This window comes from Melopsittacus undulatus, chromosome 7 (assembly GCF_012275295.1).
Source record: "Melopsittacus undulatus isolate bMelUnd1 chromosome 7, bMelUnd1.mat.Z, whole genome shotgun sequence".
NCBI classification, from domain to species: domain Eukaryota; kingdom Metazoa; phylum Chordata; class Aves; order Psittaciformes; family Psittaculidae; genus Melopsittacus; species Melopsittacus undulatus.
Genome location: NC_047533.1, coordinates 27034920 through 27051006, shown reverse-complemented (window position 1 = coordinate 27051006; position 16087 = coordinate 27034920). Strand labels below are relative to the sequence as shown.

Sequence of the window (16087 nt, the reverse complement as noted above, 5' to 3'; positions counted from 1 at the left end):
TTCCTATTTTTTATGCATGTTGGTCCATTCTATAAGCTTGCAGCTACAGAAGGCCTAGTTTTGTTTTCCTTGTTTGCCAGTTGTAACAGTAATAGTTGCCTTGATTAGGCCTGCACCTCAGTGTGCTGCAAAAATACCAAACCATAAATGAGGTGGCTTGGCTACCAGAAAGAGCATAGCTGCCTTAGTGCAGCGCTGTGCAATTTAATTCGATGTGTTGAAGCAGGGTATGTGAGCTGTTCGAAGAGGTAGGTCTGATTGGGTGGGTGAGAGGCCTTACTGGTTCTTGCTTAGCCATCACACACACATATTTTCACTTTTATTCTTTTGTACTACTTTTATTATTTTGTCCTGTCCAGTATAAATGGTCTTGATCCCAAGCATGCAAATCATCCAGCATGTCTAAAGTGTAATTAAACTGTCACTGAGTATCCTATGGAAGAGTAACTACAAAGAAGATAGTCACCAGAGATAATGCTTGATAGAGAAATCTCACTGATAGCTTTTCTGTGTGGAGGTAATAACACTGAGTGTCATCCACAAGTATATATCGTTTTTTTGCTAGAGAGGTCTGCAAGTGTCTTTCATATTAGCTCCTGAACTGCCACATGAAAAGGGAGAATTATGGGTATGTGAGAGACACTGATGGGAACAATTGGAGAGCTCTTTAGTCTCCTGTGTTCTTGAAACTCTCAATCTGTTCATGGCTGCAATAACCCTGCAAGTACAAGCATGAGCAGCTCTTCCAGCTGTGTTCACATTGGCATTGATTGGGACAAATGAAAGAGAGGAACTATATCATGGGAACTGTCAACTAAATATGCTTGCAGACTGAAAACTTTCCCACAGACACCTGGAAGGAAGAGGGAAATTTGTCACAGCATGCCATGAAACATTTCCCAGAGTACCTCAAGATAATGAAGGATCAAGATAATAAGGATCTGGGTATGATTCCCCAGACATTTCAGTGTCAAATCCACATAAATAGCAGTGCCAGGAGGGATTTGTGTTTGTAGACATAGATGATTATCATTATTGCAGCCTGAATGCTCTTGAATCAGCTTAGTGAATAACAGTGCATTCATATCAGGTCAGTGAAGTACCTGCATACAGGTAAATAGTGATATACTATGATATGCACTTTGCTTTAAATATCTTTGAAGATGTGGTAGCTTATTAGTCATAATTTGTAGCCAGAAAGGGTCTTGATTATCACCCAGTAATTTGATTGTCTTTTTCCTCCTTAGCCCTGCAGTAAACCCAGATAATTTAACTGTAGCAGAGATTTCACCAAAAACCCTTAAATTTTAGATTACATTGTGTTATTGTTTAAAAGGTCATTGGCTAAATGATGCTTTTAAAGTCCTAACCAATGTTATATGAGAAATCCAATATTTTGACAGTGCAAATTAAAGCTGTCTGTTGTGCATTTGTACTAAGGTAGTCTCTCACTATAGGATCCTCAGATGTGTTTCCTGATGGGACTCCAGTCTGACTCAGTTTACAGGATGATGGATGAATAGTGAATGAGGCAGCTGTTTATTTGTTCGACTCTGTGTGTGGCTATAACCTTTATTTACTGTACACCATCTACGTTTGTTTTGCTTTCCTCATGAGGAAATTCTGATCATCACTTGACTAAGTATTTTATAAATATTCATTAATATTCCTTCACAGTTTCCTGTGAGACCAGAAAGTATTGCTACTTCCATGTTACAAATGAAAAAAATATAAAACAAGGGAGAAGGAACACCACAATGTGAAAGTGTTTGCTAGTGATTCTGAGACTACCTGCTCAGTTTGAAAGAGCTAACTTCTTTTTCTATTTTTACAGGGCAAGATATGTTCTGTGTAAATTATGTACTTCTGGCAGATCTTGAGAGGAATAGGTATGTAAATATTATCACGGGAACTTTTCTGAAAGGCACCTTCTGGGTCATTGATTCTATTCCCTTGTTATTGCAAGCATGCCATGTAATCTGGTTCATAAATTGACTGAGCTTTATCTTTAAAGTAATAATTAGGTCTTTTGCTCATATTACTGCATTAGAAAACTGCTCCAGAGTATGGTTGCTGTGAGGGTTAGAAATTAGCTTCTAAACCCAATCTCATACCATTTGCTCTTATACTAGTAGTGATCACTGTTTCAATGGTTTAAAGAGTTCTTTTTTGTTCCTGGTGTTTATCCATCCACCTTTGTTTTGTTAAAGTAAACCAGATAAGAATGACTTATATCAAACCAAATGAAGGCTAACTAAATTCTGAATAAAAGTAAAGGTGTAGTGTAGTTTAACAAATCCATTCAGTTAATGTTGGATAAGTTGCCATGACGTAGCTTGTGTAGACAAGTTTTAAGGGAGTAACTGTAGTATTCATTCATGCAGTCCTCATGCTTTGCCTATGGTTTATACCATTACGTTTAGCCAATTGCAGAATGCCAGGCATCAGGAAGCTTGTTTTATATCCACATTCTTGAGGACAATTCGTAGCAGTCAGTAGTCGTTATTATTATTGATGTAGCATTTACTGATATACCACTCACTGAGTTTTAGCCATCAAGTGTATTAGGAACTTCCATCCTGAAAGTCTTAGTTGATGGAACTACTTTGTAACAGTTGGATGGAACTTCCATCCACTAAGATGATGAAACTTTCTGTTGTTCTAGGGATTTTCATTCTGTGGCCCATTCTGCAGAAAGTAACTATCAACTGGAATTAAAGAATATGAAAGAGCACTTTTAAGGGGCTCTAATTACCAGGAAAAGCAGAAAATTATCTTAAATGAATCCCTGGCAGTGTTCAAGACCAGGTTGGATGAAGCCTTGGGTGATACGTTTTAGTGTGAGGTGTCCCTGCCCATGGCAGGGGGGTTGGAACTAGATGATCTTAAGGTCCTTTCCAACCCTAACTATTCTATGATTCTATGATCATCATCTTACTGCAGCTCCTAATGAAGCAGGAATTTACTACTTGGCATTAGAACTTTCTACACGAAGGAAGCTGACTTGGTAATCTGTAGTGAGACTCCAGCCTCTATTAACCGAGGTTCACTGTTCTGCTGAACTAACATGGGCCTATTGAATAAGAAGAAAAAAACCTGTAACTCTAAAGAGGAACATAATCTGCTACTTCTGGGATGATGGGAAAGTGTGTATGGTTGGAAAGTAGTAGTAGCCAAGTGGAATTTCACATAGGCAGCTTTGATGCACTTGAATAAATTACTTTATCCTTTCTTTTTCTGTTTACTGTGGTGTGGCAATTTCCCATGGCTAATCTTCAGCCTTATCTTATCTACAGCTGTAAACTTGTTATTAGCTTGTTTACACTGCTACAGTTTTATTGTGCATCAGAACACTTTTGATACACTTTCATGATATGTACTTCTGTGTCTTCCTTTCCATTGTATATATAAACAAGTTGACTTGTTGATTTTATCTGGTCCATAAAACAACTTTAATTCTGAATCTTTTTTAACCAAACCACTCTATTGGCTTGTAAAATGAGCTGAGTCAGTGTTATGAAATGAGCTATTTTGTAAATGTTGCTTTTTCTCTTTGCTTGTAAAAACTTATTGTCTGGGTTGCAATTTTCCTCAAGGACTTTTTTTTTCACTTTTCTTTTACATTTTTTCTAACTCATAATTTCTGATTAACAGATTACTCCAGCTTGCCAAACAAAATTTGTCACTATTTTAACATAGTTGCTTATATCTATTACATCAATTTCTTTAACAAATAAAAATAATTCAGCAGATAGATATGAAGATGCCACTTGAACTTTCAATTCTCTTGGGTATTTTCCACAAGGGAAAATCCATGGTTGTTTTTTCATAAGATAGTTAATCTAATTTTAGCAAGCCTAGTATCATATCGAAAGTGTACTAACTGACTCCACCTTCCTGAGTTGGATACAGGCATGGAGAGATGGGATTTATTCTTCAATGGGAGCGGAACATCTTCAGTGAAGTCTGTTTGATTGCTATTTTCCATGGAAAAGAGAAGGGCAGAAGTAGGAGGTAGATGTGAAAAGCTGCTGCTTATCTGTTATTTAGAGACCCCAAAGAATTCCAGGCTTTCTGGGCAGTATGATATGCTGCCAAACTGGACAGACTGAGAAAGACTTGTAAATCCCAAGGCCATTTGCCTTGAAAGCAAGTTGGCTGTATTTGTCCTGGAAGGTATTCAAGTGGTAAAAAAGCACTGCTGTGCCATACTGTCAAAGGTACTCTTAACATGGACATAGCTGTATAAACAAACAATGCTTTTTCTTAGTCTGTTAAAATTACCTTCTCTTTATATGCATTTGTTTGAAACAGCCTCTGTCAGAAAAAAAACTAACCAGTTTTGCCAGAGTAACTATTTGACCAACAGCTGTTTTCATTATCTTAAAGTACTATGTGATAAAAATAAAATCTGTAGTAGCTATCATAGTAGCTCTCAAGTCAAAGTAGTTTAATAAATACAGTCTATGAATTCCTTGTGTGAATGATGGGAGATGTCCCTGGTAGTGTGTTTACTATTTTAGGAATACTTTCTCCCCACTGCTATTATGATGTGTGGTGCAACTTGCTATGCAACATATTCCAGTGCCTGCAAATTGTTGTTTACTAGCCAGGCTAAGAGTCACCATAATCTACCCAGAGGGCATTTTCTTTTATCTTTATGATGTAAAAAAAATTTTGCAAAGCACCAACATACTCTCATCATTTACTATTTATATTAAAATATTAAAGTTAGGCTTAGAGAAGGAATATTTGGTTTTCAGTTTTACTGCATCTGCCCTAAAAGGGATTATTAATTTTCTGTTGTTGTTGCCTTTTTGCATTCCAGCCATTACAATCATTAGACCTGCATATGGTGAGTAAAATTCCAGCCCTGATGTGTACCTGATATTTAGTTTACCTAGAACTCTTAAGCATGAAGAAAGGAATAGAAACGTAGAGGAATAGAAATGGTAACAACAGATTTTTCCTTATAAAATTGTAGCAAAATATTGGATGAAAATGAACTCTCTGTATGTTCCCTGAGCACAGGATAAAATAATGAGCTGGAATTGTGGGAAAGGAGAGTTGGGAGAATATTCATAGAGACTCCGGAGGATGGGAGATGGAGGCTCATCCTAGTCCTGTCGAAGAAGCTCATGCAAAGGAGTGTGTCTTGGGGACAGGAGAGGAAAGACAAAACCTGTGCCTGCCCAGCTGTGGACAGGAGACGGTGACCAGTATCCTCATGAGCATAGAGTCCCAGTTACTGACACCAGTTTGTCTTGAATTATGAGATGTTACTTTTGTGGGTATATGGCTCAAGCCAACTACAGATTCTTCTAGTCCAGGCTATTCCCCTGCCTCTGTCCTGCAAAGTACTAGGTGTGATACCAGCTCCTGGCCCTTCCACTATCTCAGCTAGGCAGGTGTCAAGATGTATACATGTCCTGGGTTCAGCAGTAGCAGTCATTTTTCTCCTTCTTGGTAGCTGGTGCAGTGCTGTGTTTTGACTTTCGGGCTGGGAACGGTTGCTGATAGCAAGTATGTTTTGAGTTACTGCTCAAATGTTTGGTTTGTCCAAGGGCTTTTCGGAGCCTCACGCTCTGTCAGGGAGGAGGGGAAGCCGGGAGGAAGGAGAGACAGGACATCTGACCCAAGCTAGCCAAAGAGGTATTCCATACCATAGCATGTCATACCCAGGATGTAACTGGTAGAGATACCTGGAAGGGCTGGAGCTCTGGGGGGATGGAGTGCTCGGTCGGGCAGGGTGGGGTGAGTTATGGGTCAGTGGTTGGTGAGGTGTTGTATTCTCTTCATTTGTTATTTGTTTATCATTATTATTTGTAGTAGTAGTAGCAGTAGTGATTTATGTTATACCTTAGCTATTAAACTGTTCTTATCTTAACCCATGGGGGCTACATTCTTTGGATTCTCCTTCCTAACTCTCCAGGAGTTGGGGGAGCAAGAGGGGGAGTGAGTGAACGAGCTGTGCAGATTGGTTTTTAAACCACGACAATACAGTACAGATATTTAAAAATCCCTTTAATATTAACTTGTTTTATTTAGAATATAAACAAGATTTTTTTTCCCCTCTGATGCTTCAAAATATGCTCTGAGAGTCTCTGCCAATAGCAGTTCCTCACTGAAATTCTTGCAGTGTGGCAGAGCTCTTTTGAATGATCTCTTTAGTATGTTCTTGTCTATGAAAGGCAGTACAGAGTTCAGTATATAAATTGTGTGTCTCTAAGGTGATGTTGAACCCCGTGCGTGTGCCTCACAACTATTGCTAGGTCTTCAGTGCAATCTGTAGGAAGGGTAGAACTACTACAGAAAGCAACAAGATGATTTGGAAATTTCAGAGTGAGAAACCAAGAACATTTAAGGTAATCCTTCTTGTTACATCTCTTTACTAGAAAAAGACAGAGAAGATAAATAAAAGTCTAAAGCTATGGACATAGACTGTATCCACTGTGTATGACATACAGTATTTTTCATGTCTCATAGAGTGAATACATGAGTATTATATTTACAAAACAGGGGAGGTAAGAACCAAAACTTGTCATGCTTTTATATGCTTAAATTTTACAAGTAAAATTATTTAAAACCCTGATTTCTCGTTCAGGAAATAGCTGATAAAATATGTTCTGCACATGAGTGTCATGTTGTTCATCCAGTCTTACTATGAACTTCACTGGCTGCTCAGATTGTAAAAAGTAGACATACAGTATTTTCAATCTCCTTCAGCTGTAGCATATCACTGTGAACATGTTTATGTGTAAGCTTCTACAAAAGCTTTCAAGATTCCTGGTTTAATAATGAAAGTGTTTCACTGATTGATACTCATGTCAAGCTGTAGTTTCAGCACCAATTTAATCTTTCATCTCACCTAAGTGTGGGTTGCCAGAAGGGGTAGTTTTGTCCTTCCCTCGGTCTCAGCAACAAAGGTGTTTTCTGTCAGAAGTGGTGCTCTGTTCCAACCTGGCTGAAATCTAACCCATGGAAAAAAAAAAAAATCTGTGCAGAAATAACAATTAGTTTTCGGCCATATCAGTTGCAGTTTCATCCTGCAGCCCAGGCACCCTAGTGCTGGTGTGAGGGATGGTGAGAGGAAGCAGAGCTGGCAATAGGGTTTAGAGGACCAGTGAGATCTCCCTTTTCCATGGCAACCTGCATTTAGCTCACCATAATCTGAACTGCAACCTCATGTTTCATCTGCATTTAAAAAGCCCACTTACTGCTCCCTCCAGGTTGGTAAAATACACAGCTATCTATTCTTTATATTGACATGCTAATTTTATAGTTCCTGGGGGGAACAGAGTTATACTAGTACTCAGCTGCTCTCCCCAGCTGCAGATATTTAGAGCAAAGTAAAACACCTTTAATATTAAGAACCTCTGATTATTAAATTACTTCCCAGTTGTTAATTATTGCCATTCTTCCAAAACCAAGTACAAGAAAAGGATTTCTTTTAAAATGGGTTTAATTAGTGCAGTTTAGTTTGCGGGTCATCTGTAAAAGCAAGTAAAAACTTCTCTAAGTCAGCAGCAATGTGAAGAATATAATACAACATTCGCTCCACTTTTCTCTTTCATAAAGCTGCTTCTTTTTTTGCTGCTCTGGAGTTTCTTGCCTACCTACTTAACTGTTGTAAAAGTTTCCCTCCTTGTCTCTATCTTTTGTGGTTATTTGGTAGCTTAGCTTCAGAGGGGTGGAGTGGCTTATTGCGTCTGTGGTACAGAAGCAAGAAGAGCAGGTATTTTTAAGACATACGACTTGATGGTGGATCCAAACAATGCAAGTCCAAACAAACTCTGAACTGCTAAAGGCCTGCTTTGTATGTTCTACTTCGTAGTTGTACATGGGCTCTAAAACATGGGCTTAGGTTACTCAGCCGTGGTTTCCTTTCACAGTCTGGTTTTGCTTTTCTTATATAATTAGACTGAATCCAAAGTATTATTCTAAACTACACAGCTATGAAAAATTAAAGTCTTTTGTTCTTCAGACCTGCAAAAATTAAGCTGCTTTGAAAGTGTCCACTGAGATCGTGTCAGAGAGAATGTGGTCCTTTTATGTGTTCCTGTCTTCCATGTGTTTGCTCACTTGCATTTGTCACTTGTTTGATCCCTTCGAAGGGATCAAACAAGCGAGTAGAGTTGTTACCTTTCTCCTTATTCCCTGTAAATTATTTATTTCTAAGTCTGGATGGTCTTTAAATTTCTCCTGTCTTTGGGTTTGTTTTGTTTGGAGCAGAAGCTCCCCCTGGTGCTGTATTTTGCAGTATGCAACATAGTACGATGATAAGAAACTGGTTAGGTTTCCAATTATCTGAGAAAACCAATTCTAGGAAATTGCAGGAAATTATTATTGAAAAGAATATAGTTTTTATTTACATTTTCAGCTACTAATGAATTTAACAGTAGCTTAATGTAGTTTCACCATAATAAAATTTAATACATTTTCCAAAGTCTTTATTAAGAATCGAATCTACTAACCATAGCAAACCATGAGAGAAATCAGGCGGATCTGAAAGTTTACAGTCAGCAAACCACGAAATCAGTTCTTCCCTACTTGCTTCTTCTCCAAAACTCCCCCATGCCACACTGCTCCTACAAGGCCACATACCTGTCTTTGGAGATCAAGTGCTGCAAACTGACTTAACCACACTGGGGTTTCCCTCAGATCTTATTTCCACAAGTAAAGACTTGTAGCTGCCTTCATATTCTTATGTCACAATCTTCTACTTACATACATAATTGTGAATTAGCCTATGGATTTCAGTGAAATAAGATCTGCCTACAGGTATATCAGTTTCTTGTTGGGACTTGAATTTATAGATTTTCTTGTACCAGTGGTCAAGAAATTTTTCTTTCTTCACATTCACATTCAATTCATTTTAAGGTATGGCAAGGTCATTGCTAATGCTAAAACCTCTTCCATAAGCCTCCTCCAAAGGGTGGTTAGCACTGAACCCCCCTTTGGCAAAGGAGAAACGAGTTATTTGCAGTAGACACTGTACCAGCAGCATGGACTCTGTAGCTAGTATTTCCCCTAATGTCCTCAATTTCATTTAATGTCAGAGAATGTGTCACCTGCTGTAGCCTTGAACTTCCTCCCGTGACACCAGTAGGAAGGTTACCTTGTTGAGAACAAAAAGGCAAAGCTGCAAAGCAGGCAGAATATAAAAACAGTTTATAGCACATATAACAGATGGTGACATTTTGAGGGGTAAGACTTCATTCGCCATGTAACTGAAGGTTGGACAGAACTGCCACTTCCCTCACTAACCCCTCAAGTGACCCCCGCGGCGCCAGGACTGAGTCTCGAACCTGCACACTATGCAGAGGAAGACGAGCTTTGCCCTTGCGCAAGCGCGCCACCGCCGAAGAGGAAGAGCGTGATCGCGGTCCGGTCACGTGCCCCGCGTGGGGCAGTCCGGGAAGTCCGGGAGATGCTTCGGTTGCTGGAGAAGCTGCCGCCGGGACAGGCCCTCAAGGTGGGTTCCCCACGACCCCGGGCGGGCAGCGGCGGGCCCCAGCGCCTCCCCCCCCAGCAGGGCGGCTGCTGACCGTTAAGTAGGGGCCCTCGGGCGGTTCCTGTCGTGAAGCGAACTTGGGAAGAGGGTGGGGCTCGGCGGGAGCAGGCGCGTGCATCCCGGTAACTGTCGCCGAGGCTGGGGAGGGCGGTGGTCGGGGGCAGAGGAGCCTCTCCCGGACCTTAGAGGGAGGCTGGGCCTGCAGACAGGGAACTCCCCTTTTAGGGCGCCTCGGGGCCGCCACCGCGCTCCCTCCCGCGGTGGCCTCTGCAAAGCGACTGCGAAAGTACAGGCTAGAAACGTGCCGGACATGCACCCAGCGGGTGTTCCTGCTCTCGCTTTGCTGTTAGGTGATTAAACATACCCTTGAGCTCTTTACGGCGTAGGGTTTCCGCCGTCCGAGCACAGGCGCTGAGGGGTATGGCCCGTGTGCGGGAGCTCCGGTCTCTCCAGTGGGGCTGTGGCCGGCTGCGTTTGCCTCTCTGCTGTGCGCAAAGAAAGATTACTATAGCAGGCCAGGAAGGTAGGCGTGTAGAAGAGCCTTATGCTAGAGGACACTGGCTTGGGAGACTAGAGAGATCCGCAGGCACAAGCTTAGAGCTCAGAGCTTTTGAGTTGTGTTTTTCATCCCAACAGTGCCAGTGGGGAGATGACTGAGGTGCCCTTTGGTGTGGCAGCACTGCTGCTCAGCAGTACCTTATAGTTGTACACAAAACTATTAAGTCCAGGGTGAATCTGAATCACGTTGTGATTTATATTACCAAACCTTGTGAGAGGAGGACACTTAATATTCTGGGACAACCTCTTTATGACTATAGAATGTGCACTGGCTGTGCTCAGGCGTTGAGACGATACCCAGCCAAGGGAGGAATTATAAGTGAATTTCCTGATCAAGTCTTATATCTGGTGTAGGTTATCAGTGATAAAATTATGTTCTTAAGTTATATATCACATTGTTTCAGTTTCTTCATAAAGTAGTTGATGGCATATGTGGCCGTGCGTATCCTCGATACCAAGATTATGGCAATATCTGGAGCTTGTTGGAGTGGATGGAGGTTTTAGAAGAAACAGGGACGTATTTCAAAACTGCGGTTGGCAAAAACATATCTGATGAAGAGGTAAGGGCTCATAACTGATTGGGCTTCACTTTGAGAGACAGAATGCTGGAGTGATTAGTCTTGTAGTTTATTTAGTCCTAAGGTATTTTTATTGTGTAGCATTTGAATAGCAGCAGACTCAGGTAGGTAGGTGAGCTGCCTGTAGAGATACACTGCAAAGACTTAAAAGAAAAAACTAAATTGACATTGATTTCTCAAGTGTCACCGAATCTGTTTTCCTTAAAATTTATAACCTGTCATTGCTGTTCATCAGTAATAAAACCCATTCACACTCTTTTTGGCTTTATTGGTTCATTACTACTGCATTGAAGTGTTTTAAAGTATTGACTGTATGAAAATAATAGTAAAAAAATCTAGACTGTGAATGGAGCACCATGTAGGACAGGGACTATATTCAGGGCATTCCAGTGTGTAAAAGCTTTGGAAAAACTTGTTCCATTATCAAAAATCTTAATTCCCGTCTTTTGTGTGTTGTTCTTGTTTTGGCTGCCTGATAGTAGCTAGATCAAAGAAAAATACTTGTGTAGCCACTGGAAAATCTGTACATAATTATGTCTTTTCCAGCTAAGCGAATGTATTTTGTCTCCACTATGATTTTTCAGAAACCTTCAGAGCTGAATATGCATTGTTTGTGTCATTTTTGTTTTGTTTTATTTTTAGGGTGGCATCTAAGAAGGCCATTCAGGCCTCCATTCTTTAGTCTTTCATAATGTAGATGACAAGAAAATAACTTTATTTATACCTTGCTGTGGTAAATACCAACTCTTAAATATCAAAGACAGAGCAGTCACTGAGGAGATTATAAGAAAGATGAGACTATGGAGTCCAGTATAACAGCTCTTTGGGTAGAAGCTTTGGTATCTATGGAGCACAGCTGTTACAGCTGATACATGGTATTTCTGTGGTTCATAGTTTAAGCAATCACAATTTTTATTTTTGTAGGCTGCTCAGCAGATAAATGAATTAAATTCAAGCTATCAAGAAGCAATCACAAAATGTCTAAGAGGCAGAAAGGAAGAAATCAGGAATGCACTAGTGGAAAGAGTAAATGCAATCTCTTCTGCCCAGCTGCAGGATTTTGACTGGCAGTTAAAGGTGAGAGTGTTGCCTTGATATTTGAAAGAAGTGTTCTACAAGAAAATAAATGTTGATACAGACCCCTTAGGCCTGCTTATTTTGGAGAATAGTTAAATTTTCTTAGGTATCAGAAAAACATGTTCATGGTAACACATTGAATATCTGCCTGAAATTTGTATAAACTGTAAAATTCTGCCCCCCTTCTTTCAAAGCTGCAATACCAATCTCTTTCCTAAAAGGAAATTGAGCATTATTCAGGAACACCTGAAAGTTTTGGTTCTGAGGCCTCAAAAGACAGTATTTTTAGTCAAAGGAAGAAGAAATATTTATTTAATTTCAGGAGTAGAGCACTGATTCAGGATGTGCTTCCCTGACTTTTTCATATTTTTAGATTCCTGCAATAAACAATTAATTAGTTTGAAATTATTTATCATTAGACTTACTTTGATAATAAACCAATGATGACTGTGTTGTCTACAATTTGGGTTTATGAAGACAGCTGCTTTAAATTAAATTGTATCAAAGACTTAACAACATTACATACTGTTCATATTTTTAGTTAGTCCATGAGAGCTGTGAAACAGATTTGTAGAGCTGTTAAATGCTTTCCCATTTCAACAAGAGTGTAAAACAATTTGTGCAGGAAACAGCTTTGGAAATGAAAGAGCAATGCCTACAATAGACAAGATTTTGCAAGAGCAAATATGGCATTTAGTGTGTTTCAGATGAACTGTTATTAGGGGGTTGTTCTTACTACCTGAATTTTGTGCTGACAGAAATAGAGAGTAGACTTACGTGAACCCTTGGGTAGGGGTTGTGTTTCACTTAGCTTTGTCTTCTGAAAGATTTTTCTTTTTTTTTTCTTTTTTTTTTTTAATTAAATCTCTATTTTGTAATGGAGACTTCTGTTACATGTCCAAACTATTAATTTTGCATTAAATCACTGGGGATTTTTTAGCTTACAATAGTTGAATCCTACCAAGGGCATTGTCTCCTTGTCTCCTCTGCTGTATCACATTCTGATCTCAAATAAATAAGATGGGTGTGTAGAATATCTACTGTATTACCAAGTAATCTTTGATTTTAATATATTTAATAAGCCTTAGTTATACTAGAGTATCATAGTAAACAAATAAAGAAAGCACTGTTGGTATGTAATCCTCTTCATCAGTGCTTGTCCAATAGAATATTTGACAAAGTATTTTATCAGCTGTAGAGAGAGTTGAAAAATGCACAAAGGTGTCCTCTTTCTCCCAACTGCCCCTTCTGTAAGACTCTTCCTACTTGTTGATTACCGGAACTATTTGAATACAATGACTTCAGAATTCATATACTTAATTTTTAAAGAGCCATGATCAAATGTATCCTCTCTTTTCACCTGGAATGCAAAAATATAGCAGACCAATACTTTTAACAAATCATTTTGACAAATGTATTGCTATGAAGAGGGGGTTTAGTATTTCAGTGTGTTGTTGGTATAAACAATCAAAATTCCCAGCTGGGGAGGGGGTGAAGATACATGACAAAACCACAAAACCAAAACCTGCAGAGGTGACTTATGAAAAGTTAATTTTATCATGCTGATGTTTGTTCTTTCTGGTAGTACACATTCAATACAAAGTGCAGATGTGATGCTGTGAAAGACTGAAAGCTGAATGGTTCCACCTTACATGTTGTTATTGTTGTTTCATCAATATGCGTAGCTTGCTCTTTCCAGTGATAAGATCTCCATGCTTCAGATGCCACTTCTCAATCTTGATTTGGATGTGAGAGAAAATGGTGAAATTAAACCAGTGTCTATAGAGATGAATAAGGAGGAGTTGCAGAACCTAATAAACTCACTGGAAGCTGCTAACAAGGTAGTTTTTACTGATACCATCTTTTCTTCCTGACTTCTCATGTACTGAGTTTAACTGAAATTCATAGGATGATAGAACAATTTGAGTTGGAAGGGACCTTTAATGGTCATCTAGTCCAGTCCCTCTGCAGTGAGCAGGGACATCTTCAACTAGATCAGGTGGCTCAGAGCCTGATCCAGCTGACCTTGAATGTGTCCAGGGATGGGGTGATGCCTCCTGTAGCTGGAATAAACAGACTTTGTCAATAGGCTTCCCTTGATAAGGTGGCCTGTAGCAGATACCAGCCGCATTATTTGTTCTGGGTATCTTGATGAAAACCCGACATGAACCCAACATTGGCAAAATGATAGAGTTACAGAAAGCCACACACAAGGAAGGCTGTCTTGGGTAGACTTCAGTGATAATTTACGACAGGGTTTTTTTTTTTTTTAAAGATGTAATTAGAATCCTGGTAAGCATTGTAGACTTGTTCAGACCACCTTAAAGTCTTGGGAGAATAGGAGGAGAAGAAAATGAAATGACAAATCTCAGATGAGAGTTGATTTTGAATGATTGGAGAGAGCTCCAGAGTTCACCCAGTGTCACAAAATTTCAGTGGCTGGGAATGTATATGGGAGAGTTGTTTGGTTGAAACAGTGTGCTTTAATTTCCATGGCATAGTAAATCGGGGAAAGCTACAAAGATTCCACTACAGTAACCCAAGAAGAAAAATAATTTGAAACTTTTATTGGAGTGTTTTGGATTTCTTAGTAGAAAAGACTAAAATAAGTGATAATTTGAAGAAAAATTGTTGGGGGAAGTGTCACCTGACTCGCACCCTGGTGATAACTGAATCTTGGAGCCCCTCCTTGTTCAGTTACCTGTCAGTATTAATTCTGGCTCTGTTAAAAAGGAAAATTGGGGTGGTTTTTTTTTTTTTTTTTTTAAATCTGAAAATCTCTTAAATATTTATTGTGTATTATCTGAGAGATGGAATTCTCTGACATGTTGCAGGATGGATGTGGAAGTGTATCAACATGTTCTAGAAATTAGCAGCTTCTAGTTGCTTCATGACATTTAGCAAGTAAGGGGTTTATTTAGATGTTTTATGTAATGTGATGTTATAGCTGGAATCTGTAGAACATTTAGGAAAAACTGTCAGTATGTGACAACTGAAAATAATAGTTTTATAGCTCATAAAGTTAAAACTAAGTTACAATAGCACTGTTAATATTTTGAATTACAAAATACACTAAAATTATGTCTATCTGTTGCTTTAATGAGGCTGATAAGAGACCTCTGACTAACTACACAATTCCTAGTAAGATAAATGTATTAGTCTAGATATAGGTGATGGGTATTGTGGAATGAGAGCTAACAGCTTTCTTTCCACTGGATTTTTTTTTTCCAAAACTAAACAAAATCAGTAGCTTGTGAACTCTGCACTATGCAAACAGAGATTCTTCTGGGACAAACTTCAGTCTCCGCATGACTTCTGTTCTGCTTGAAGGTCTGTATGGAAACTGTGGGATGTTGTAATCTCCTTATTCAGTTTTACGTGCACACAGGGAGGAATTCACTCTAGGAATGGTCCCTCGGTTCTACTTTGTGTGGAAGGAATCTCACTGGACCTGGAAATTACCGTTCTGCTTTTTGGTTACAGGGAGCTGAGGAATGATTTGCATACATTAAATGCTAAAGAAGGTTGTTGGAAGTGAGAGTTGTGTGAGATTGTAAAAGACAGCTGAGAGAGGGATGGTGTATTTTCCAGAGGAAAGACATGTTTATACAGTTGCAATGTCTTCTGTAACAGAAAGCACAAAGCTGTGTTTCCTAAACTGCTTAAGTTCTGGTCTCATCCAACTTTAATCTTATTTCTTCTTTTTGAAGGCTGTCTTGCAACTGAAATGATGGACTTCAGCTTGTTCACAGTATCTGATGGCGATGGTTCCCCGACTGACTTTGGGGGGGAGGAGGTAAATGTTCTCTGCAAAGCCAGAAGTTGTTGATACTGTAAAATACTGAAGTGAGAAGGTTATGACTTGTGCCCAAATAAGCAACTAATCTTTTGATAAAAATAATAGAATCTTGTATCTGTTTGACCAAAAATAGAAAAATCCAATGTTCAATTGCCTTTAGTACTAAAGATGTCTAGAAGTATGAGAAAGCATCACTTATGATGTGCCATGTACAGGTGCCTGATAAAACCAAGGCTTACTTGCGTATGTTGTCCTTATCTAAGGTGCCATGATGATGAAGAACATCACAGAGTACTTGTAGCATTAATCTGTTTATACTTGTAAATAGTAAATAAACACTTGATTTTGTATGGATAATTGCAGTTGTTTCTTGATTTGTTAATCACTGAACTGAATCTTCTTAGATGCTGGGAAAAATCAGCTTTACAAACCAAAGCTGTATAGAATCACAGATTAGTTGAGGTCAGAAAGGACCTCTGGAGGTTATCTTGTTCAACTCCCCAGCTCAGGCAGGGTCCCCTAGAGCAGGCTGCACAAGACCAGGTGGCTTTTGAATATCTC

At 39.2% G+C, this 16087-nt stretch overlaps 1 protein-coding gene across 2 annotated transcripts; it reads left to right on the top strand.

Moving 5' to 3' along the window:
- The first annotated feature begins 1862 nt into the window (after nucleotides 1–1862).
- Nucleotides 1863–15883, top strand: COMMD8 (COMM domain containing 8). 2 transcript variants are annotated; one of them, XM_031048895.2, is made up of 6 exons: nucleotides 1863–1889; nucleotides 4829–4855; nucleotides 9060–9475; nucleotides 10477–10632; nucleotides 11575–11727; nucleotides 13413–15428. In XM_031048895.2, exons 3-6 carry the CDS (start codon nucleotides 9431–9433, stop codon nucleotides 13599–13601), a joined length of 543 nt encoding a protein of 180 aa, XP_030904755.2. In that variant the 5' UTR covers nucleotides 1863–1889; nucleotides 4829–4855; nucleotides 9060–9430; the 3' UTR covers nucleotides 13602–15428. The 2 variants fall into 2 exon arrangements, with proteins under 2 accessions (XP_030904755.2, XP_012984492.3); XM_013129038.3 differs by lacking the exons at nucleotides 1863–1889; nucleotides 4829–4855 and adding an exon at nucleotides 15438–15883 and having other exon boundaries at nucleotides 9265–9475; nucleotides 13413–13568.
- Nucleotides 15884–16087: the final 204 nt, after the last annotated feature.